The 23477-nt window shown below is 48.7% G+C and overlaps 1 protein-coding gene across 3 annotated transcripts in view; it reads left to right on the top strand.

Moving 5' to 3' along the window:
- Nucleotides 1-23477, top strand: part of LOC134945395 (major facilitator superfamily domain-containing protein 1-like) — a 46287-nt gene that overhangs the window by 3925 nt on the left and 18885 nt on the right. For all 3 annotated transcript variants that reach the window (XM_063934637.1, XM_063934638.1, XM_063934639.1), the window contains 6 exons: nucleotides 13510-13637; nucleotides 14031-14086; nucleotides 21525-21668; nucleotides 21788-21946; nucleotides 22072-22187; nucleotides 22425-22525. In XM_063934637.1, coding sequence (XP_063790707.1) covers nucleotides 13510-13637; nucleotides 14031-14086; nucleotides 21525-21668; nucleotides 21788-21946; nucleotides 22072-22187; nucleotides 22425-22525 — 704 coding nt within the window. The remainder of the gene's footprint in view (nucleotides 1-13509; nucleotides 13638-14030; nucleotides 14087-21524; nucleotides 21669-21787; nucleotides 21947-22071; nucleotides 22188-22424; nucleotides 22526-23477) is intronic.

The raw sequence follows: 23477 nt of genomic DNA, 5'->3' as shown, positions 1-23477 counted from the left end.
TGTCCATTGCAATGATAGGACTTCCGGGTTTAGGACCTGGGAGCAGATGTATTAAGCCTGGAGAAGTGATAAAGCAGTGATAAGTGGAAGGTGATAACGCACCAGCCAATCAGCTCCAATATGTAAATCGACAGTTAGGAGCTGATTGGCTGGTGCGTTATCACCTTCCACTTATCACTTCTCCAGGCTTAATACATCTGCTTCCCAGAGTCCTATCTGCGCATGCATCGAGTGGTGCTGGGAGGGATCCTTCTCAGAAGGGGCAGCGCGATAAAAGCCCGTAGGCTTCTATTGGGCAGTGCCATCTGAAGAAGGTGCTGTCCACCGCATCCAAGCCCTGGAATCTATCGCATTCCAGGGCTTGGTGCATATGCGGTACACGGCCAATTCTCAGTTAACTGCTTTTTCTGAGGTTTGGACATATATTTCCACTTGCTGCATCTCGCCCTTTATGATGTAACAAATGATGTGAGGGTTGTTTCAATTTCACTAATTCCCAGAACAGACGATATAGGGTCTGATTCTGATTTGGAAGTAAAGCAAAAAAAAACCCCACACTGTGAACCTGTGGTCCAAGTCACACACAACCATCTTGGGTGTGACAGGACAGTAGCACGAGATTGCCCCATGGGGGTCATTCAGAGTTGATTGTAGCTGTGCTAAATTTAGCATAGCTACGATCATTCACACTGACATGCGGGGGGACGCCCAGCACAGGGCTAGTCCGCCCCACATGTCAGTGTCGCCCCCCCCCCCCCCCCGCAGAAGTGCAAAGGCATCGCACAGCGGGGATGCCTTGGCACTTCAAGAGTAGCTCCCGACCAGCGCAGCTTTAGCGTGCTGGCCGGGAGCTACTCAGCGCTCCTCGGCCCGCAGCGGCTGCGTGTGACGTCACGCAGCTTCTGCGGCCCGCCCCCCCGTTCGGTCCGGCCACGCCTGTGTTGGCCGGACCGCTCTACGTTCCGCCCCCTCCCTCCCAGCGACCGCCTCTGCCTGTCAGTCAGGCAGAAACGATCGCAGCCCTGCTACGGCCTTCGGCCGTCTGGCATGTGCCGGCGCACTACGGCGCCGGCGCATGTGCAGTAGAGACCCGTTCGCTTGGCTGCGACAAAAAGCGCGCGAACGGGTCAGAATGACCCCCCATATCCCATACTCTTTGTGGAGAGAGTCGCAGAACAGTGTCTGCCCTGAAACCAGTCTCTGTGTGGTGAAATTAGTTGCTTCTGGTGACCGAACAACTGTAAAACTGGTACAAGTCTCTCTTCCCATTTCTTCCGTTAATCTGAATGCATCAGTAATGAAAATTTCTCTGACGTCCTAGTGGATGCTGGGGACTCCGAAAGGACCATGCGGAATAGCGGCTCCGCAGGAGACTGGGCACAAAAGTAAAAGCTTTAGGACTACCTGGTGTGCACTGGCTCCTCCCCCTATGACCCTCCTCCAAGCCTCAGTTAGATTTTTGTGCCCGAACGAGAAGGGTGCTCACTAGGTGGCTCTCCTGAGCTGCTTAGTAAAAAAGTTTAAGTATAGGTTTTTTATTTTCAGTGAATCCTGCTGGCAACAGGTTCACTGCACCGAGGGACTAAGGGGAGAAGAAGCGAACTCACCTGCGTGCAGAGTGGATTGGGCTTCTTAGGCTACTGGACATTAGCTCCAGAGGGACGATCACAGGCCCAGCCATGGATGGGTCCCAGAGCCGCGCCGCCGGCCCCCTTACAGAGCCAGAAGACTGAAGAGGTCCGGAAAATCGGCGGCAGAAGACGTCCTGTCTTCAATAAGGTAGCGCACAGCACCGCAGCTGTGCGCCATTGCTCTCAGCACACTTCACACTCCGGTCACTGAGGGTGCAGGGCGCTGGGGGGGGGGCGCCCTGAGACGCAATAAAAACACCTTATATGGCAAAAAATACATCACATATAGCTCCTGGGCTATTTGGATGCATTTAACCCCTGCCAATTTTTCCTTAAAAAAGCGGGAGAAAGGCCGCCGAGAAGGGGGCGGAGCCTATCTCCTCAGCACACTGGCGCCATTTTTCCTCACAGCTCCGTTGGAGGGAAGCTCCCTGACTCTCCCCTGCAGTCCTGCACTACAGAAACCGGGTAAAACAAGAGAGGGGGGGGGCACTAATTGGGCAGATAAATCTATACAGCAGCTATATAAGGGAAAAACACTTATATAAGGTTATCCCTGTATATATATATATAGCGCTCTGGTGTGTGCTGGCAAACTCTCCCTCTGTCTCCCCAAAGGGCTAGTGGGGTCCTGTCCTCTATCAGAGCATTCCCTGTGTGTCGGTACGTTGTGTCGACATGTATGAGGAGGAAAATGGTATGGAGGCGGAGCAATTGCCTGTAATAGTGATGTCACCCCCTAGGGAGTCGACACCTGACTGGATGGTCTTATGGAAGGAATTACGAGATAGTGTCAGCACTTTACAAAAGACTGTTGACGACATGAGACAGCCGGCAAATCAGTTATTACCTGTACAGGCGTCTCAAACACCGTCAGGGGCTCTAAAGCGCCCGTTACCTCAGATGGTCGACACAGACCCAGACACAGACTCCAGTGTCGACGGTGAGGAAACAAACGTATTTTCCAGTAGGGCCACACGTTACATGATCACGGCAATGAAGGAGGTTTTGAACATTTGATACTACAAGTACCACAAAAAAGGGTATTATGTGGGGTGTGAAAAAACTACCCGTAGTTTTTCCTGAATCGGATGAATTAAATGAGGTGTGTGATGAAGCGTGGGTTTCCCCCGATAAAAAACTGCTAATTTCTAAAAAATTATTGGCATTATACCCTTTCCCGCCAGAGGTTAGGGCGCGTTGGGAAACACCCCCTAGGGTAGATAAGGCGCTCACACGCTTATCAAAACAAGTGGCGTTACCGTCTCCTGATACGGCCGCCCTCAAGGAACCAGCTGGTAGGAAGCTGGAAAATATCCTAAAAAGTATATACACACATACTGGTATTATACTGCGACCAGCAATCGCCTCAGCCTGGATGTGCAGTGCTGGGGTGGCTTGGTCGGATTCCCTGACTGAAAATATTGATACCCTGGACAGGGACAGTATATTATTGACTATAGAGCATTTAAAGGATGCATTTCTATATATGCGAGATGCACAGAGGGATATTTGCACTCTGGCATCAAGAGTAAGTGCGCTGTCCATTTCTGCCAGAAGAGGGTTATGGATGCGACAGTGGTCAGGTGATGCGGATTCCAAACGGCATATGGAAGTATTGCCGTATAAAGGGGAGGAGTTATTTGGGGTCGGTCTATCGGACCTGTTAGCCACGGCAACGGCTGGGAAATCCACCTTTTTACCCCAGGTCACCTCTCAGCAGAAAAAGACACCGTCTTTTCAGGCTCAGTCCTTTCGTCCCCATAAGGGCAAGCGGGCAAAAGGCCACTCATATCTGCCCCGGGGCAGAGGAAGGGGAAAAAGACTGCAGCAGGCAGCCTCTTCCCAGGAACAGAAGCCCTCCCCCGCTTCTGCCAAGTCCTCAGCATGACGCTGGGGCCTTACAAGCGGACTCAGGCACGGTGGGGGCCCGTCTCAAGAATTTCAGCGCGCAGTGGGCTCACTCGCAAGTGGACCCCTGGATCCTGCAGGTAGTATCTCAGGGGTACAAATTGGAATTCGAGACGTCTCCCCCTCGCCGGTTCCTGAAGTCTGCTTTACCAACGTCTCCCTCCGACAGGGAGGCGGTATTGGAAGCCATTCACAAGCTGTATTCCCAGCAGGTGATAATCAAGGTACCCCTCCTACAACAGGGAAAGGGGTATTATTCCACGCTGTTTGTGGTACCGAAGCCGGACGGCTCGGTGAGACCTATTTTAAATCTGAAATCCTTGAACACTTACATACAAAGGTTCAAATTCAAGATGGAGTCACTCAGAGCAGTGATAGCGAACCTGGAAGAAGGGGACTATATGGTGTCTCTGGACATCAAGGATGCTTACCTCCATGTCACAATTTGCCCTTCTCACCAAGGGTACCTCAGGTTTGTGGTACAGAACTGTCACTATCCGTTTCAGACGCTGCCGTTTGGATTGTCCACGGCACCCCGGGTCTTTACCAAGGTAATGGCCGAAATGATGATTCTTCTTCGAAGAAAAGGCGTCTTAATTATCCCTTACTTGGACGATCTCCTGATAAGGGCAAGGTCCAGAGAACAGTTAGAGGTCGGAGTAGCACTATCTCAAGTAGTACTACGACAGCACGGGTGGATTCTAAATATTCCAAAATCGCAGCTGATTCCGACGACACGTCTGCTGTTCCTAGGGATGATTCTGGACACAGTCCAGAAAAAGGTGTTTCTCCCGGAGGAGAAAGCCAGGGAGTTATCCGACCTAGTCAGGAACCTCCTAAAGCCAGGCCAAGTGTCAGTGCATCAATGCACAAGGGTCCTGGGAAAAATGGTGGCTTCTTACGAAGCGATTCCATTCGGCAGATTCCACGCAAGAACTTTTCAGTGGGATCTGCTGGACAAATGGTCTGGATCGCATCTTCAAATGCATCAGCGGATAACCCTGTCTCCAAGGACAAGGGTGTCTCTCCTGTGGTGGTTACAGAGTGCTCATCTTCTAGAGGGCCGCAGATTCGGCATTCAGGACTGGGTCCTGGTGACCACGGATGCCAGCCTGAGAGGCTGGGGAGCAGTCACACAGGGAAGAAATTTCCAGGGCTTGTGGTCAAGCATGGAAACGTCACTTCACATAAATATCCTGGAACTAAGGGCCATTTACAATGCCCTAAGTCAGGCAAGGCCTCTGCTTCAGGGTCAGCCGGTGTTGATCCAGTCGGACAACATCACGGCAGTCGCCCACGTAAACAGACAGGGCGGCACAAGAAGCAGGAGGGCAATGACGGAAGTTGCAAGGATTCTTCGCTGGGCGGAAAATCATGTGATAGCACTGTCAGCAGTGTTCATTCCGGGAGTGGACAACTGGGAAGCAGACTTCCTCAGCAGACACGACCTCCACCCGGGGGAGTGGGGACTTCACCCAGAAGTCTTCCACATGATTGTGAACCGTTGGGAAAAACCAAAGGTGGACATGATGGCGTCCCGCCTCAACAAAAAACTGGACAGATATTGCGCAGGGTCAAGGGACCCTCAGGCAATAGCTGTGGACGCTCTGGTAACACCGTGGGTGTACCAGTCAGTGTATGTGTTCCCTCCTCTGCCTCTCATACCCAAGGTACTGAGAATCATAAGAAGGAGAGGAGTAAGGACTATACTCGTGGCTCCGGATTGGTACCCGGAACTTCAAGAGATGCTCACGGAAGACCCGTGGCCTCTACCTCTAAGAAAGGACCTGCTCCAGCAGGGACCCTGTCTGTTCCAAGACTTACCGCGGCTGCGTTTGACGGCATGGCGGTTGAACGCCGGATCCTGAAGGAAAAAGGCATTCCGGATGAAGTCATCCCTACCCTGATCAAAGCCAGGAAGGATGTAACTGTGCAACATTATCACCGTATTTGGCGTAAATATGTTGCGTGGTGTGAGGCCAGGAAGGCCCCTACAGAGGAATTTCAACTGGGTCGTTTCCTGCATTTCATGCAAACAGGACTGTCTATGGGCCTAAAATTAGGGTCCATTAAGGTTCAAATTTCGGCCCTGTCGATATTCTTCCAAAAAGAACTAGCTTCAGTTCCTGAAGTTCAGACGTTTGTCAAGGGGGTACTGCATATACAGCCTCCTTTTGTGCCTCCAGTGGCACCTTGGGATCTCAATGTAGTTTTGGGGTTCCTAAAATCACATTGGTTTGAACCACTCACCACTGTGGACTTAAAATATCTCACATGGAAAGTAGTAATGCTGTTAGCCCTGGCTTCAGCCAGGCGTGTCTCAGAATTGGCGGCTTTATCCTATAAAAGCCCTTACCTAATTTTTCATACGGACAGGGCAGAATTGAGGACTCGTCCTCAATTTCTCCCTAAGGTGGTTTCAGCGTTTCACTTAAACCAGCCTATTGTGGTACCTGCGGCTACTAGGGACTTGGAGGATTCCAAGTTGCTGGACGTAGTCAGGGCCCTGAAAATATATGTTTCCAGGACGGCTGGAGTCAGAAAATCTGACTCGCTGTTTATCCTGTATGCATCCAACAAGCTGGGTGCTCCTGCTTCTAAGCAGACTATTGCTCGTTGGATTTGTAGTACAATTCAGCTTGCACATTCTGTGGCAGGCCTGCCACAGCCAAAATCTGTAAAAGCCCATTCCACACGGAAAGTGGGCTCATCTTGGGCGGCTGCCCGAGGGGTCTCGGCTTTACAACTTTGCCGAGCAGCTACTTGGTCAGGGGCAAACACGTTTGCTAAATTCTACAAATTTGATACCCTGGCTGAGGAGGACCTGGAGTTCTCTCATTCGGTGCTGCAGAGTCATCCGCACTCTCCCACCCGTTTGGGAGCTTTGGTATAATCCCCATGGTCCTTTCGGAGTCCCCAGCATCCACTAGGACGTCAGAGAAAATAAGAATTTACTTACCGATAATTCTATTTCTCATAGTCCGTAGTGGATGCTGGGCGCCCATCCCAAATGCGGATTGTCTGCAATACTTGTACATAGTTATTGTTACAAAAATCGGGTTATTATTGTTGTGAGCCATCTTTTCAGAGGCCCCTCTGTTATCATGCTGTTAACTGGGTTCAGATCACAAGTTGTACGTTGTGATTGGTGTGGCTGGTATGAGTCTTACCCGGGATTCAAAATCCTTCCTTATTGTGTACGCTCGTCCAGGCACAGTATCCTAACTGAGGCTTGGAGGAGGGTCATAGGGGGAGGAGCCAGTGCACACCAGGTAGTCCTAAAGCTTTTACTTTTGTGCCCAGTCTCCTGCGGAGCCGCTATTCCCCATGGTCCTTTCGGAGTCCCCAGCATCCACTACGGACTATGAGAAATAGAATTATCGGTAAGTAAATTCTTATTTTCTCTTTCATCCACTAGGGGACACTGGAGTCCTATACAGTAGGGGTGTGAAGCCTTGAACCGGAGGTGTGGCACAATCTTAAATTAGCATTGTCTGCACAGCCGGCTCCTCCCCCTTCACATCCCTCCTCCCTCAGTTTGAAAAATTGTGCTGGAGGCACAACAACGTGGAGCACTGAGCTCCTGACAGAAAAAATCTAAAGGGGCTGCGTCACCCTAATAAAGGGGGGACAAAGCTGCCTGATAGCTGAGAGACAAAGATCCCTATTGAAGGGACCTGCATCTCTCCACAGGAGATCCTCAAAACAACTAATAGTGAGTACTGGTACAAAACTCAGAATTAGACTACAGGAGGAAGAGGGATTTTCAGTTAAAAAGAATATCTCTCTAAACCCTTTATTTAGAAACTCCTTTATACAGCTAGACGACGGTAGCGGCGCGCGGGAGACTTAGTGCGGTGCGTGACTCAGCTTGTTGTCCCTGTAAGCAGGGGGGGACGGCGGAAGCGGCGCGCTGTACAGCACAAGAGGCAGAGCAGACGGAGCACAGGCGCCGCTACGGGAGACGGACCCGTCGCGCGTGCCAGCTACAGGGACCCACGGGCAGAGAGGAGCACAGGCGCCGCTACGGAAAACGGACCCGTCGCGCGCGCACCAGCCGGCGGGTCCGGAGCGCGCTGTATAGCGGCAAGGGAGTGGACGCATATCAATGTTAATAACAGTGCGGCAGGCTACCTCATATAACTTACATAGTGGGGGCCATGTTTATTAGTTTTGGCGCCAGGATGAGGTGAGGGACGGGTCCTCCCCCTCCCCCACCAGTAGTGTAAAGTTTATTCATAAAAGAAACAACTCCCCCTGCTGCACGGCCTGGATAGTACAGGCATTAAAATAGTAGAGAGAGTTAGACAACAGCTCCCTCTGCTGGTGTAATGTATATATACAATATACAAGGATCTCCTGAAAAGTAACAAACTTTACAAATTATATTTTCAAGGGACGTCTGTTTCAAAGATCCCGGAGAAAATACACGGAAGCAAGCCAACTCTAACATCGTAGCTGATTTACAGTTGGGGTGTGAGGGTTGAGAAGAAAAAAAAAAAAAAAAAAAATATATATATATATATATATATATATATATATATATATATATACATATTATCTTTTCCTTAATTTTTTGACCTGTTCCCTTTATAACGAAAAAGGGGACCGGTAATTACAGCCGGTTCCAATACCTTCGCTTCCGTCATCTCCCAGTCTTTCTCTTCCTAGTTTAAAGGGTGAAAGCGCTGCGTAATACCCTGGTAAGGGGTTTTAAAAAGGAAAAACAACATGTCTAAGGCTACCAAGACCTCAAAGACCTGCTATGTTTGTACAAAATGTAACAAGAAGAGCACGCGGGTTGGCAGCTCCGGGGTGTGCGACTCCTGCTTAGACAGGGACGCTCCACCTGGGAGCAGTGCTCTACCTAAAGCTTGGGAAGACAACCTCGCTAATAGAATCTCCAAGGAAATGGCAGAATCCCGCAAGCAGCAATCAGAATGGGCTGCGGGATTCTCAAAGACAATGGAGGAATTTCTCATTAAGTTAACACCGCCCGCACACGCTGAGACGAGTGTGCGCAGGGCTGTTAAAAGAACTCTTCCTATTATACCAGAAACTGAGGAGGAAGAGGGTTTTCTTCTGGAAACGGAAGAAGGTGAGTTAATTGAGCCTAACCTAGACGCCGATTTTCCTGAAGAAGACTCGGCGATCTCCGGTCTGGATTCCTTAATTGACGCGGTTAAGGACATCCTAAACTTTAAGGAAGAGGAAGTCCGAGAGCCGCAGGATTTCGATTTGTTCGAATCCCAGAAGCCGCGTTCAGCAGCGTTCCCCATTCCTAAATCCCTCCAGTCTCAGATGGAGGAGGCTTGGAAACAACCTGACAAACGTTTTCAATTTCCGAAACGTTTTCAGGTAACTTACCCCCTACCTAAGGGTGTAATGGACAAGTGGGAAAATCCGCCGGTAGTGGATGCCTCACTAGGTAGATTGTCAAAGAAGACAATCTTGCCAATTCCTAACGTAACTACGTTAAAGGATGCGTCCGACCGTAAAGTTGATAAGGCGTTAAAATCAATGTTTGTAGCAGCAGGTGCAGCGCAGAGACCTGCGATCATCTGTGCTTGGGTCAACAAAGCCATGGGTGCATGGTCCGGCCGTATTGTACAAGCTATTGAGGAGGAAAATAGTTTAGAAGAGATTACACAGCTGGCGGAACACATTCGAGAATCTGCTTCATACTTGTATCAAGCTTCTAAGGATATTAGCAGAATAGCATCGCGCATATCTGCATCGGCCATATCGGCTAGAAGGATTTTATGGCTCAGAGAATGGCAAGGTGACTCTGACACCAAGAAGGCGGTAGAATCCATTCCCTTTGGGGGTGAAATGCTGTTCGGACCAGAGTTGGACAAGTGGATTTCGCAGGCTACAACGGGGAAGTCCACTTTTCTACCAACTCCTTATACGAGAACCGCTCCACAAACTAGGAGAGGTTATTCGGGACCATCGTTTACTTCATTTAGGTCACAGTCCTTTCGAGCCCGAGGTAGGGGTTTCGGTGCACAAGCACGCGGGGGCAGAGGTAGAGGCCGCTCGCAGGCAGCAACCAGAAAGCAGGATAAACCTGCTGACAAGACCGTGGCATGACTGCCTCCCAGCTCACCTGGGGTCCCCCTTGGTGGGCGGCTGACTGGAAGGTTTTCAGGACATCTGGGCCAAAACCTCACCAGAACTTTGGGTGAACAACTTAATCTCTCAAGGATACAAACTGGAATTTCAACAGAGGCCTCACAGTCAGTTTTTTACAACAGGATTGCCTCAGTGTCCTCAAAAAGCAAGGGCACTACGGGCAGCAATTCACAAATTGCTACAAGCAGAGGTCATTATTCCGGTTCCCGCTTCTCAGAGAGGAACGGGGTTTTATTCAAATCTTTTTGTCGTGCCAAAACCAGACGGGACGGTCAGACCAATACTCAATTTAAAAGTTTTCAACCAGTTTTTAAAAGTCTACAGATTCAAGATGGAATCAATCCAATCAGTCATTGCAGGCTTAGAGCCAAGCGAGTTCATGGTATCCATGGACATAAAGGATGCATATCCCAATCTGGACTCCTCACCAGGCTTACTTACGGTTCGCGCTGGTGGCGGAGCACTACCAATTCAGGGCTTTGCCATTCGGTCTAGCGTCAGCCCCAAGAATTTTCACAAAGATCATGGCGGTCATGGTGGCAGGACTGAGACTGTTGGGGGTCACGATTATACCTTATCTGGACGATTTACTGATCAAAGCTCCATCTCAGAATCGACTGCTCAAGGATGTTCAGACATCACATCAATTTCTAATTCAACATGGATGGATTGTCAATTTCCAAAAGTCCAACCTCATACCGACTCAACGGATTCAATTCCTCTGTCTTATCTTGGACACGGTCCTATTACGTGTGTTCCTACCAGAGAACAAGGTACAGGACCTACAGAGATTAGTGGCTCAGGTACTGCGGACGCAGACCGTTTCTCTACACCTCTGTGTATAACTTCTCGGGAAGATGGTGGCGTCGTTCGAAGCTCTCCAGTACGGCAGACTTCATTCCCGACCATTCCAAATGAACCTCATTGCTCAGGGAGCAGGCTCGCACTGGCTCCTCCATCGGAGAATCCGACTTCAACCACAAGTACGGGTCTCCTTGACATGGTGGTCGTTACACAAGAACCTTACAACCGGAAAGAAATGCGGCATTTGGGATTGGAAGATCCTGACGACGGATGCCAGTCTCAGAGGTTGGGGAGCCGTCCTAGAGGACCATCCGTTTCAGGGACGGTGGACGCTACAAGAAAGCAAATTACCCATAAATATCCTCGAACTAAGAGCAGTCTACAATGCCCTTCTCTTAGCAGAAGACCTAGTCATGAATCAACACATCAGGATTCAGTCGGACAATGTCACGACGACGGCCTACATAAACCGTCAAGGAGGAACGAAGAGCAGGATGGCGTTAAAGGAGGCCACAAAGATCTTGTTGTGGGCAGAAAGAAGAGACATCATTCTCTCCGCAGTGTTCATTCCAGGTGTGGAGAACTGGGAGGCAGATTACCTCAGTCGCCAGGACATGCATCCGGGGGAGTGGTGCCTTCACCCACGGATTTTCAACATGTTTGTGAAAAGATGGGGTCTGCCTCAGGTGGACCTCATGGCGTCTTGACAAAACCATCAGCTGCCCAGATATGTGTCAAGGACTCGAGATCCAGCAGCAGAAGGAGTGGACGCACTAACACTTCCTTGGTGTTACAGGAGAGTTTACATATTTCCCCCATTCCCACTCATACCCAGGGTTCTGAAGAGAATAAAGCGGGAACGGGTGTGGGTCATCCTAATCGCACCAGATTGGCCCCGCAGGAGTTGGTACACCGACCTGCGAGGGTTACTTGCGGAAGATCCTTGGAGGTTACCTCAGAGAGAGGACCTGCTATCTCAGGGACCGTTCCTACACCCCGATCTGAACAGGCTGCGTTTGACGGCGTGGCTATTGAAACCCGGATCTTAAGAAACAGAGGGATCCCACGAACGGCCATTCCTACAATGATTGCCGCGAGGAAACCGGTCACAGCCAGGCACTACTACAGGATTTGTAGACGATACATGGCTTGGTGTCAGGAACGGGGATGGAATTCATCTAACTTCCATTTATCGCGACTTCTACTTTTCCTTCAGGCCGGTCTAGAGGGAGGACTCAGATTGGGCTCCTTGAAGGTTCAGATTTCGGCTCTCTCCATCCTTTTTCAACAGCGGCTAGCATCCTTACCAGAGATTCAAACTTTTTTACAGGGGGTTCTGAGGATTCAACCCCCTTTTCGTCCTCCCACGGCACCATGGGACTTAGGTTTGGTGTTAGAATATTTGAAGTCACCGACTTTTGAGCCATTGACAAGAACGGACCTGAAATATCTCTCTTGGAAGGTCACGTTATTACTGGCCTTGGCTTCGGCTAGGCGGGTTTCTGAGTTGGGAGCCTTATCCTGTAAAAGCCCTTTCTTAGTTTTTCATGAGGATAGGGCGGAACTCCGTACAAGAGCAGACTTCCTTCCAAAGGTGGTGTCGGGGTTTCATGTAAACCAGCCAATAGTGGTCCCATCTTTCCAGGGTCTCACAGATGAAGACGTGTCATTGGATGTTGTCCGAGCTTTACGGGTATACGTACAGGTTATGTCATCTTTTAGAAAGTCGGACCATTTGTTTGTTCTTTATGATGGGTCAAAGAAGGGTTGGCCGGCCTCTAAGCAGACCTTGTCCAGATGGATTAGACTTGCCATTCGGCAGGCTTATATTTCCTGTGGCAAACAGGTTCCCGTTCAGACGGGTGCTCATACTACCCGATCAGTGGGTGCCTCGTAGGCGGCTGCCAGAGGTGCTTCCACTACTCAACTTTGCAGAGCGGCGACGTGGTCTTCAGCCCACACTTTCGCAAGATTTTACAAGTTTGATACTTTTACGTCCGGAGAATCTAAGTTCGGACGTTTAGTTTTGCAGGCCACCGACAGCACTCCCTCCCTGGGGGTAAACTTTGGGACGTCCCCTACTGTATAGGACTCCAGTGTCCCCTAGTGGATGAAAGAGAAAAGAGGATTTTGGTACTTACCGATAAATCCATTTCTCTGAATCCTCTAGGGGACACTGGACGCCCGCCTCGGTGCTGTCAACCTGCTGTGTTCCAAGTTCTTGTTTTAATCAGTTTGTGCAAACAGCGTTAATTATTCGGTTAAGAGTTCTTGGTCGCTGTTTGATATGTTGTACGGTTCGGTTCCTCGCCATGTGCTATAGTGTCATGTCCTATTCTCTCAGTCACATTTTTCAAACTGAGGGAGGAGGGATGTGAAGGGGGAGGAGCCGGCTGTGCAGACAATGCTAATTTAAGATTGCGCCACACCTCCGGTTCAAGGCTTCACACCCCTACTGTATAGGACTCCAGTGTCCCCTAGAGGATTCAGAGAAATGGATTTATCGGTAAGTACCAAAATCCTCTTTTTGTTAATAGAACGTAAGGCTACAGATTTCCAGCAAGAGACAATGGTACTGTCCTGGGGAAACCATGAAACCCCTACGCTTGTAATGACCTTTACATGAATGGTTCACCCCATTGTTCATATTAGTGCTATTGGGCTCAAGAAAAGTCCTGGGAGAAGCATTGTTCTTCACGTAAATGTTTCCTGTAAGTGCTGCAAAGATTACTATGAACTAATACTTTATTATGCTACATTAAAAAAAAAAATAAGTTTTTTTTTTTGTAGTCATACCTGAATGATATTAATGGTCCCAGAGATGAATTACATGGGGCCACTGTGGCAGTTTGGATATCCTTTTGAAGACAAAGGTGCAGCTAAAGTGTTTTTGTCTTAAAAAAATAAAAATAAAATAAAATTGCCTCCCTGCTGTGTTGCATTACTATTCTGGAGTTGTTAAACAGTTATAATAATATATTTTACAATAAAAGACACCTTTTTCTCTGATTTCTTTAATCATCTTCAGAACCTGACCTGCACTAATGGGAGTCACCCCAATAGTACGCACAGTGGGAACCACAGTACAGGCTGCGTGGAGGGGCTTGGGATGACCCCAGAGCAGTATAACCTGTTATATGCCATCTACGCCTGGACGTGAGTATAGTAAACGTGTTCTAATGCACTTCGCTCATCACAGCCTAAGCGACTGACTCCTGACTCTGTGGTATTGTACTGACCAATTGATTTGGAAGTAATGATATTCATGCGTAGTCTGTAATGTGACTGATATAAACATTGTCTGTAATGCGCTGCGTAATATGTGGGCGCTCTATAAATAATGATCATAATAAATCACATGCACAGTTTGTACTTCATAAAACATGTTGTACACTTAATAAGTGGTTTTATTATGGATGGAGCCATTGCTGTAATCAGAGGTGAGCTCCAGAGGTAAGGAGCACCAGTATCCACCTCTGTCTATGTACATCCCTGTCCGCTTGTATCCGCTTGAGAACTGACCGCGTCCTTTCTGTCTTCTTTCCTCAGTAACGCCCTAGTGGTCATCATGGCTGGATTTCTCATTGACAAGCTTGGAAACCGATGTGAGTAATGACCGGGAATGTAAGGGACACAAACCTGTATCAGTGACACTTATATAAATGTTCAAACTCAACAGGATGTATGAGGGTGGTTCAAGGAATAAGGTAACAAGACTTCTCACTGCGTAAATGTATTCAACTCTTACATATACGTATAATCAGTAGTGTGGTCTTGGTACAGATTATTTTTCCACATAGTCCCCGTATGTCTAAGCATTTGTTCTAACGGTACACCAAGGCATCTATCCCGGCATAGAAGAAATCAGTGTCAAGCACCTGAAGCCAGTACATGATTGCTTGCTGAACTTCACCATCCAAATATCTCTTAATGCATCTGTGCTCCTAAATCAATGCGGCACAAACTATCATCTGTGGTGGACGTGCTTGGCCGGATCGCTGCTCATCTTGAACATCTGTCCTGCCATTATCAAAGGCAATGCACCAAACCCAAACCTGTTTCCATGACATGACATCATCACCAAACACCTCGACAAGTTGACTGTTCATTTCAACTGATGTGCCCTTTAGACCAGTGACATACGGTGAGGTGAATGGCTGGGGAGGCACAGAAGGCAGTGCGCCTGAATGCTGGGAGCCTGTCTCACCCCCTACTCAATGTAACTCTCTTCTCACTACGCTAAGCTTCAGTGTCCATTGAGTCTCCTACCTGCATCCCTGTATCTTCTCTTGCTGCTGCTGGCCGAGCTCTGACTACAGTGCACTTCCTGGTCACATGACACATCCAAGTGTCCATCGGTGCACAAACCCTGCCCCCACACTCACAGGCATGCCTCTATTAGCTCCCTTTCTGTGCAGCGTTACTGCCTGTGGTATGGCCCCGCCCCCAACTCTGCAAAGCAATGTCTGACTGTAGAACCGAGGCAGAGCTGTTGCTACCTCATCTCTCATCTCCCTGCAGCTCCAGGGATCTCCACAAAGCTGGTGAGTGTTAACTATAACAATAAATTAATAAGTATTACAATAACCAAAGAACATGTTCATGTTATAAATCTCTTCTTTGTATTATTGTAATTGCTTTTATATAAAATCTCAGGAGTATGACAAGGGAGGCTCTGTGTACCCTGACTGCATGTCCTTGCTTCTGATGCAGAAATCTGGTCACACTACATACCTCAATGTGTGACCATGTTTCCGCCAGCCCCGGAATCTTACACCTGATGTTGGGACAGTATGATTGATATGAGGCGCAGTGTAACGGCTGTGAGGAGAAGCAGTGGCCTACCTGCCCTGGGCTGATGGGAAATTATAATGAAATAGAGAACATCACTCATGTGAGAGGTCTTCTTACCTTACTTATTAGACCACCCTCATATAACATGGGTTTTTTCTCTGACGTCCTAGTGGATGCTGGGAACTCCGTAAGGACCATGGGGAATAGACGGGCTCCGCAGGAGACTGGGCACTCTATAAGAAAGATTTGGTACTATCTGGTATGCACTGGCTCCTCCCTCTATGCCCCTCCTCCAGACCTCAGTTAGATTTCTGTGCCCGGCCCGAGCTGGTTGCACACTAGGAGCTCTCCTGAGCTTCTAGAAAGAAAGTTTAAATTAGGTTTTTTTATTTTACAGTGAGACCTGCTGGCAACAGGCTCACTGCATCGAGGGACTAAGGGGAGAAGAAGCGAACCTACCTGCTTGCAGCTAGCTTGGGCTTCTTAGGCTACTGGACACCATTAGCTCCAGAGGGATCGACCGCAGGACCCGTCCTTGGTGTTCGTTCCCGGAGCCGCGCCGCCGTCCCCCTTACAGAGCCAGAAGCATGAAGATGGTCCGGAAAATCGGCGGCAGAAGACTTCAGTCTTCACCAAGGTAGCGCACAGCACTGCAGCTGTGCGCCATTGCTCCTCATACACACTTCACACTCTGGTCGCTGAGGGTGCAGGGCGCTGGGGGGGGGCGCCCTGAGCAGCAATAAAAACACCTTGGCTGGCAAAATAACCACAATATATAGCCCCAGAGGCTATATATGTGGTAATTACCCCTGCCAGAATACAGAAAAAAGCGGGAGAAAAGTCAGCTGAAAAAGGGGCGGAGCCATCTCTCTCAGCACACTGGCGCCATTTTTCCCTCACAGTTCCGCTGGAAGGAAGCTCCCTGACTCTCCCCTGCAGTCTACACTACAGAAAGGGTAAAAAAGAGAGGGGGGCACTAAATTTAGGCGCCGTTTAATACAATAAGCAGCTATAAAGGGTCATAATTCAGTTAGTCCCTGCATTATTATAGCGCTCTGGTGTGTGCTGGCATACTCTCTCTCTGTCTCCCCAAAGGGCTTTTGTGGGGTCCTGTCTCCTTTAAGAGCATTCCCTGTGTGTGTGCGGTGTGTCTGTACGGCTGTGTCGACATGTTTGATGAGGAGACTTATGTGGAGGCGGAGCAGATGCCTATAAATGTGTTGTCACCCCCTGCGGGGCAGACACCTGAGTGGATGGACTTATGGAAGGAATTACGTGCAAGTGTCGACTCCTTACATAAAAAATTTGACGACATGCCAAATGCGGGACAGCCGGCTTCTCAGCTCGTGCCTGCCCAGACGATTCAAAGGCCGTCAGGGGCCCTGAAACGACCACTACCTCAGATGGCAGACACAGATGTCGACACGGATACTGATGCCAGTGTCGACGACGATGAGTCAAATTTAATGTCCACTAGGGCCATTTGTGGCATGATTGAGGCAATGAAAGAGATATTACACCTTTCTGATATAAACCCAGGTACCTCAAAAAAAGGGTATTATGTTTGGGGAGAAAAAACTACCAATAGTTTTTCCCCCTTCTGAGGAATTGAATGATGTGTGTGAAGAAGCGTGGGCTTTCCCCGATAAAAAATTGGTGATTTAAAAAAAATTACTAATGGCGTTCCCTTTCTCGCCAGAGGATAGGTCACGTTGGGAAACTCCCCCTAAGGTGGATAAAGCGCTCACACGTTTGTCTAAAAAGGTGGCACTACCGTCTCCGGATACGGCCGCCCTAAAGGAACCTGCTGATAGAAAGCAGGAGGCTATCCTAAAGTCTATATATACACACACTGGTGTTATACTGAGACCAGCTATTGCTTCAGCCTGGATGTGCAGTGCTGCTGCTGCTTGGTCAGATTCCCTGTCGGAAAATATTGACACCCTAGACAGGGACACTATATTGCTAACCATAGAGCATATAAAAGACTCAGTCTTATACATGAGAGATGCACAGAGGGAGATCTGCCGGCTGGCATCTAGAATAAGTGCATTGTCCATTTCTGCTAGGAGAGGCTTATGGACTCGGCAGTGGACAGGAGATGCAGATTCTAAAAGGCACATGGAAGTTTTGCCTTATAAGGGCGAGGAGTTATTCGGGGACGGTCTCTCAGACCTTGTTTCCACAGCAACAGCTGGGAAGTCTGCATTTTTGCCCCATGTCCCCTCACAGCCTAAGAAAGCACCGTATTACCAAGTACAGTCCTTTCGACCCCAGAAAAACAGGCGGGGAAAAGGCGGGTCCTTTCTGTCTAGAGGCAGAGGAAGGGGGAAAAAGCTGCAACACACAGCAGGTTCCCAGCACCAAAAGTCCTCCCCCGCTTCTTCCAAATCCGCCGCATGACGGTGGGGCTCCACAGGCGGAGCCAGGTACGGTGGGGGGCCGCCTCAAGAATTTCAGCGATCAGTGGGCTCGCTCACGGGTGGATCCCTGGATCTTTCAAGTAGTATCTCAGGGGTACAAGCTGGAATTCGAGGCGCCTCCCCCCCGCCGTTTCCTCAAATCGGCCTTACCGACAACTCCCTCGGGCAGGGAGGCTGTGCTAGAGGCCATTCACAAGCTGTATTCCCAGCAGGTGATAGTCAAGGTACCCCTACTTCAACAAGGCCGGGGCTACTATTCCACACTGTTTGTGGTACCGAAACTGGACGGTTCGGTGAGACCCATTTTAAATTTGAAATCCTTGAACACTTACATAACAAAATTCAAGTTCAAGATGGAATCGCTCAGGGCGGTTATTGCAAGCCTGGACGAGGGGGATTACATGGTATCCCTGGACATCAAGGATGCTTACCTGCATGTCCCCATTTACCTTCCTCACCAGGAGTACCTCAGATTTGTGGTACAGGATTGCCATTACCAATTCCAGACACTACCGTTTGGACTGTCCACGGCACCGAGGGTGTTTACCAAAGTAATGGCAGAAATGATGATACTCCTTCGAAAAAAGGGAGTTTTAATTATCCCGTACTTGGACGATCTCCTTAGAAAGGCGAGGTCCAGGGAGCAGTTACTGGTCGGAGTAGCACTATCTCGGGAAGTGCTACAACAGCATGGCTGGATTCTAAACATTCCAAAGTCACAACTGGTTCCTTCCACTCGCTTACTGTTCCTGGGGATGATTTTGGACACAGAACTGAAAAAAGTGTTTCTCCCGCAGGAGAAAGCCAAGGAGCTGTCATCTCTAGTCGGAGACCTCTTAAAACCGAAACGGGTATCGGTGCATCACTGCACACGAGTCCTGGGAAAAATGGTGGCTTCATACGAAGCAATTCCATTCGGCAGGTTCCATGCAAGGACCTTCCAGTGGGACCTCTTGGACAAGTGGTCGGGATCGCATCTTCAGATGCATCAACTGATAACCCTGTCTCCAAGGACCAGGGTGTCTCTACTGTGGTGGCTGCAGAGTGCTCATCTTCTAGAGGGCCGCAGTTTCGGCATACAGGACTGGGTCCTTGTGACCACGGATGCCAGCCTTCGAGGCTGGGGAGCAGTCACACAGGGAAGAAACTTCCAAGGACTATGGTCAAGTCAGGAGACTTCCCTGCACATAAATATTCTGGAACTGAGGGCCATTTACAATGCCCTAAGTCAGGCAAAACCCCTGCTTCAAAACCAGCCGGTACTGATCCAGTCAGACAACATCACGGCAGTCGCCCATGTGAACCGACAGGGCGGCACAAGAAGCAGGATAGCGATGGCAGAAGCCACAAGGATTCTCCGATGGGCGGAAAATCACGTCTTAGCACTGTCAGCAGTGTTCATTCCGGGAGTGGACAACTGGGAAGCAGACTTCCTCAGCAGACACGACCTACACCCGGGAGAGTGGGGACTTCATCCAGAAGTCTTCCTACTGTTGGTAAACCGTTGGGAAAGGCCACAGGTGGACATGATGGCGTCCCGCCTCAACAAAAAGCTAAAGAGATATTGCGCCAGGTCAAGGGACCCTCAGGCGATAGCTGTGGACGCTCTAGTGACACCGTGGGTGTACCAGTCGGTTTATGTGTTCCCTCCTCTGCCTTTCATACCAAAGGTACTGAGAATAATAAGAAGGCGAGGAGTAAGAACGATACTCGTGGTTCCGGATTGGCCAAGAAGGGCTTGGTACCCAGAACTTCAAGAAATGATATCAGAGGACCCATGGCCTCTACCGCTCAGACAGGATCTGCTACAGCAGGGGCCCTGTCTGTTCCAAGACTTACCGCGGCTGCGTTTGACGGCATGGCGGTTGAATTCCGGATCCTAAAGGAAAAGGGCATTCCGGAGGAAGTCATTCCTACGCTGATAAAAGCCAGGAAAGAAGTAACCGCAAACCATTATCACCGTATTTGGCGAAAATATGTTGCGTGGTGTGAGGCCAGGAAGGCCCCAACAGAGGAATTTCAGCTGGGTCGGTTTCTGCACTTCCTACAGTCGGGAGTGACTATGGGCCTAAAATTGGGTTCCATTAAGGTCCAGATTTCGGCCCTGTCGATTTTCTTCCAGAAAGAACTGGCTTCACTGCCTGAAGTTCAGACTTTTGTAAAGGGAGTGCTTCATATTCAGCCCCCTTTTGTGCCTCCCGTGGCACCTTGGGATCTCAATGTGGTGTTGAGTTTCCTAAAATCACATTGGTTTGAACCACTTAAAACTGTGGATCTAAAATATCTCACGTGGAAAGTGGTCATGTTATTGGCCTTGGCTTCGGCCAGGCGTGTGGCAGAATTGGCGGCTTTGTCTTGTAAAAGCCCTTATCTGATTTTCCATATGGATAGGGCAGAATTGAGGACTCGTCCCCAGTTTCTCCCTAAGGTGGTATCTGCTTTTCACTTGAACCAACCTATTGTGGTGCCTGCGGCTACTAGGGACTTGGAGGATTCCAAGTTACTGGATGTAGTCAGGGCCTTGAAACTTTATGTTTCCAGGACGGCTGGAGTCAGGAAGACTGACTCGCTTTTTGTCCTGTATGCACCCAACAAGATAGGTGCTCCTGCTTCTAAGCAGACTATTGCTCGCTGGATTTGTAGCACAATTCAGCTGGCGCATTCTGCGGCTGGATTGCCGCATCCTAAATCAGTGAAAGCCCATTCCACGAGGAAAGTGGGCTCATCTTGGGCGGCTGCCCGAGGGGTCTCGGCTTTACAACTTTGCCGAGCTGCAACTTGGTCAGGGGCAAACACGTTTGCTAAATTCTACAAGTTTGATACCCTGGCTGAGGAGGACCTTGAGTTTTCTCATTCGGTGCTGCAGAGTCATCCGCACTCTCCCGCCCGTTTGGGAGCTTTGGTATAATCCCCATGGTCCTTACGGAGTTCCCAGCATCCACTAGGATGTCAGAGAAAATAAGATTTTACTCACCGGTAAATCTATTTCTCGTAGTCCGTAGTGGATGCTGGGCGCCCATGCTAAGTGCGGATTGTCTGCAATACTTGTATATAGTTATTGCTTAACTAAAGGGTTATTGTTGAGCCATCTGTTGAGAGGCTCTGTTATATTTCATACTGTTAACTGGGTATAGTATCACGAGTTATACGGTGTGATTGGTGTGGCTGGTATGAGTCTTACCCTGGATTCAAAATCCTTCCTTATTGTGTCAGCTCTTCCGGGCACAGTATCCTAACTGAGGTCTGGAGGAGGGGCATAGAGGGAGGAGCCAGTGCACACCAGATAGTACCAAATCTTTCTTATAGAGTGCCCAGTCTCCTGCGGAGCCCGTCTATTCCCCATGGTCCTTACGGAGTTCCCAGCATCCACTACGGACTACGAGAAATAGATTTACCGGTGAGTAAAATCTTATTATTTCCTGCTCCCTAAGAGACTGATGCAGCATTAGGTGCAAAGTAGACCTAGTTGCAGAGCAGCAAACCATATTGCAGTGCAAAGAGAAACGCTTGTTTGCATGCACTGAAGATACTCCATTCTCTTGCAAATAATGGCCTGCTCTGATTTACACTGCATTCTAGTGTTAGAGTAGGCCGGAACCCCTGCCCAACTGTAAATCAGGTGGTGGTGGTTGTAGTTGTAGTTCCTGTCCGTAAGTCGGGTTTTCTGTTGAGGCATTGCTTTAGCTAACTACCAACACACTCATATTTGTTGAAACTACTATAACTTCATTATAATATACTTAAGTCCAAATCCTCCATTTACAACATTGTGACAGATTGCTTTAAATGATCACTGTAATGATGCCAGTTACTGGAATACTTTCAGTTGGCCTGTTCCTGTTTTCCTTCCTGACTGTCCTGGGCTCCTCCATATTTGCACTGGGTTCACACTTTAAAGGAACTCCCTACCTGCTGCCTCTGATGTTAACAGGACGCCTGTTGTTTGGCTCTGGGAATGGATCACTAACAAGTAAGGTGACCTCCTCCTGCTCACACCTGAGTGTGTTTTACTTCTGTATGCTATGGACTTCTCCATCATAGAACTATCTTTGACTTCACCCTGTTCTCCCAACCTCCATGTTTTACCAGTTGTACAGAACCGGATCACGGCCTTCTGGTTCAAAGGCAAAGAATTGGCTCTGGCTTTTGGGTTGACCCTCTCTTTCTCTCGGCTGGGCAGCGTCCTGAACTTCTTCCTCACTCAGCGGTTTGAAGATCACTACGGCATGCAGTGGACTCTTTGGGGAGGTGAGTAGTCTATTACATATCTTCCCTGCAACTCTTGATTTTAAAAGATTTAAATGTTGCGTTGTCACATACCTATGTCTATACATGGCCAGAGTGCTTTAGAATTTGTTTGTCATCCTTTGTAGGGACCTTATTGTGTGTCCTGGGTTTTTCTTCTACGGTTACAGTCAGCGTGTTGGATAAAGTGGGCATGAAACAGTTAGGTCTTGATGGAACAATCCAAGAGGAGTCAAAGAAAGTGGTTAGTAACAAGTGCCTTCACAGTATTCTGTGTGGGACTTTACCCAGGACCCTCTGCAGCTCCCAAATTGTGCATTGTATTGTAAATGTTACATGCCTTCTAATGTATGTCATTTGCCTAGCAGTCAGCGTTTTACCAATTCTAGTCTATTGGCTGGTTGTGGCGGTTATAATAAAATGTCATATAAAATTGTGGGTGTGACTGAAAATAATCTGTTTTGAATGATCTGGTTTTCAGCGAGTACAGGACATTCGTCGCTTACCATTGCGTTACTGGCTCTTGGTTCTGACCATCATGTTCTTCTACAATGGAGTCTTTCCATTCGTGGCAGATGCTAGGTAAGTAAATGCATTTCTGTCTGTGACCTCTAGCTGGCCGTGCAGATAAGACATGAAAACTGGGGGACCTGGACCCCAGAATTCCAGGAATTTACTATATAATCTGCACTTGCCCCCTACAGAGGTGATTCCTCCCATTTGTCCAGATGAGGACCTCTTCTTAAGAGGCACCATCCTGGGGTAGACAAGATACTTGGGGCTCTATTTAGCAAAATTTGCGATATTTGCTTGAGTATTTCGGTCCAATATCGTAGTGATTTATTAGCATGTAGTGCTTGCAGTAATACGCTGTCCCTGCAAAGTCTCCGCCGGCATTCTTTATGTTTGTCCGAAAAGACTCCCCTATGTAGTATTGTACATGCTCTAACTTGAGGTCGAGCATGCTCATCCAGATGCCCCATCTCTTCCGTGTATTTGTGTGTGTGTGTGTGTGTGTGTGTATTATTGTAATTAGTTACTAATATAGTAGAGTATTCTGTCAAGCTTTACATCCAGTAATAAAACACAAGACTGGGTAATGAAGACAGATATAGAGGTAAGAGGGGCCTGCTCACAAGCTCAAAGTGTAGTGGAACAAGGCATTGATACATAAGGATAGGTGCTACCTATTGCATATTGATCCAGCCTGAGATTATGGGGTATATGCAATTGCGGTCGAATTCCGGCTGGAATTCGACCGTTTTTGGATTCGACACAATTTGACAGTCGAATCCCGGCCGTATTCGACGTATTCAATAAAAAACGGATTCGGCGAATTCGACGTATTCAATAAAAAACGGATTCGACAGTCCCGCTGTCGAAAAACGGACCAATTGACGATAGTGTGCATCCTGGATTCGACTTCATGGACGGCACAAAAGTGTTCAAAAAACCCTGAAAAGAATTGCGTGGGGTCCCCCTCCTAAGCATAACCAGCCTCGGGCTCTTTGAGCTAGTCCTGGTTGCAAAAATA

Source organism: Pseudophryne corroboree, chromosome 7 (assembly GCF_028390025.1).
Source record: "Pseudophryne corroboree isolate aPseCor3 chromosome 7, aPseCor3.hap2, whole genome shotgun sequence".
NCBI classification, from domain to species: Eukaryota; Metazoa; Chordata; class Amphibia; order Anura; family Myobatrachidae; genus Pseudophryne; species Pseudophryne corroboree.
Note: the sequence above shows the minus strand (reverse complement) of the source record. Positions and strands in the feature narration are given on the sequence as shown.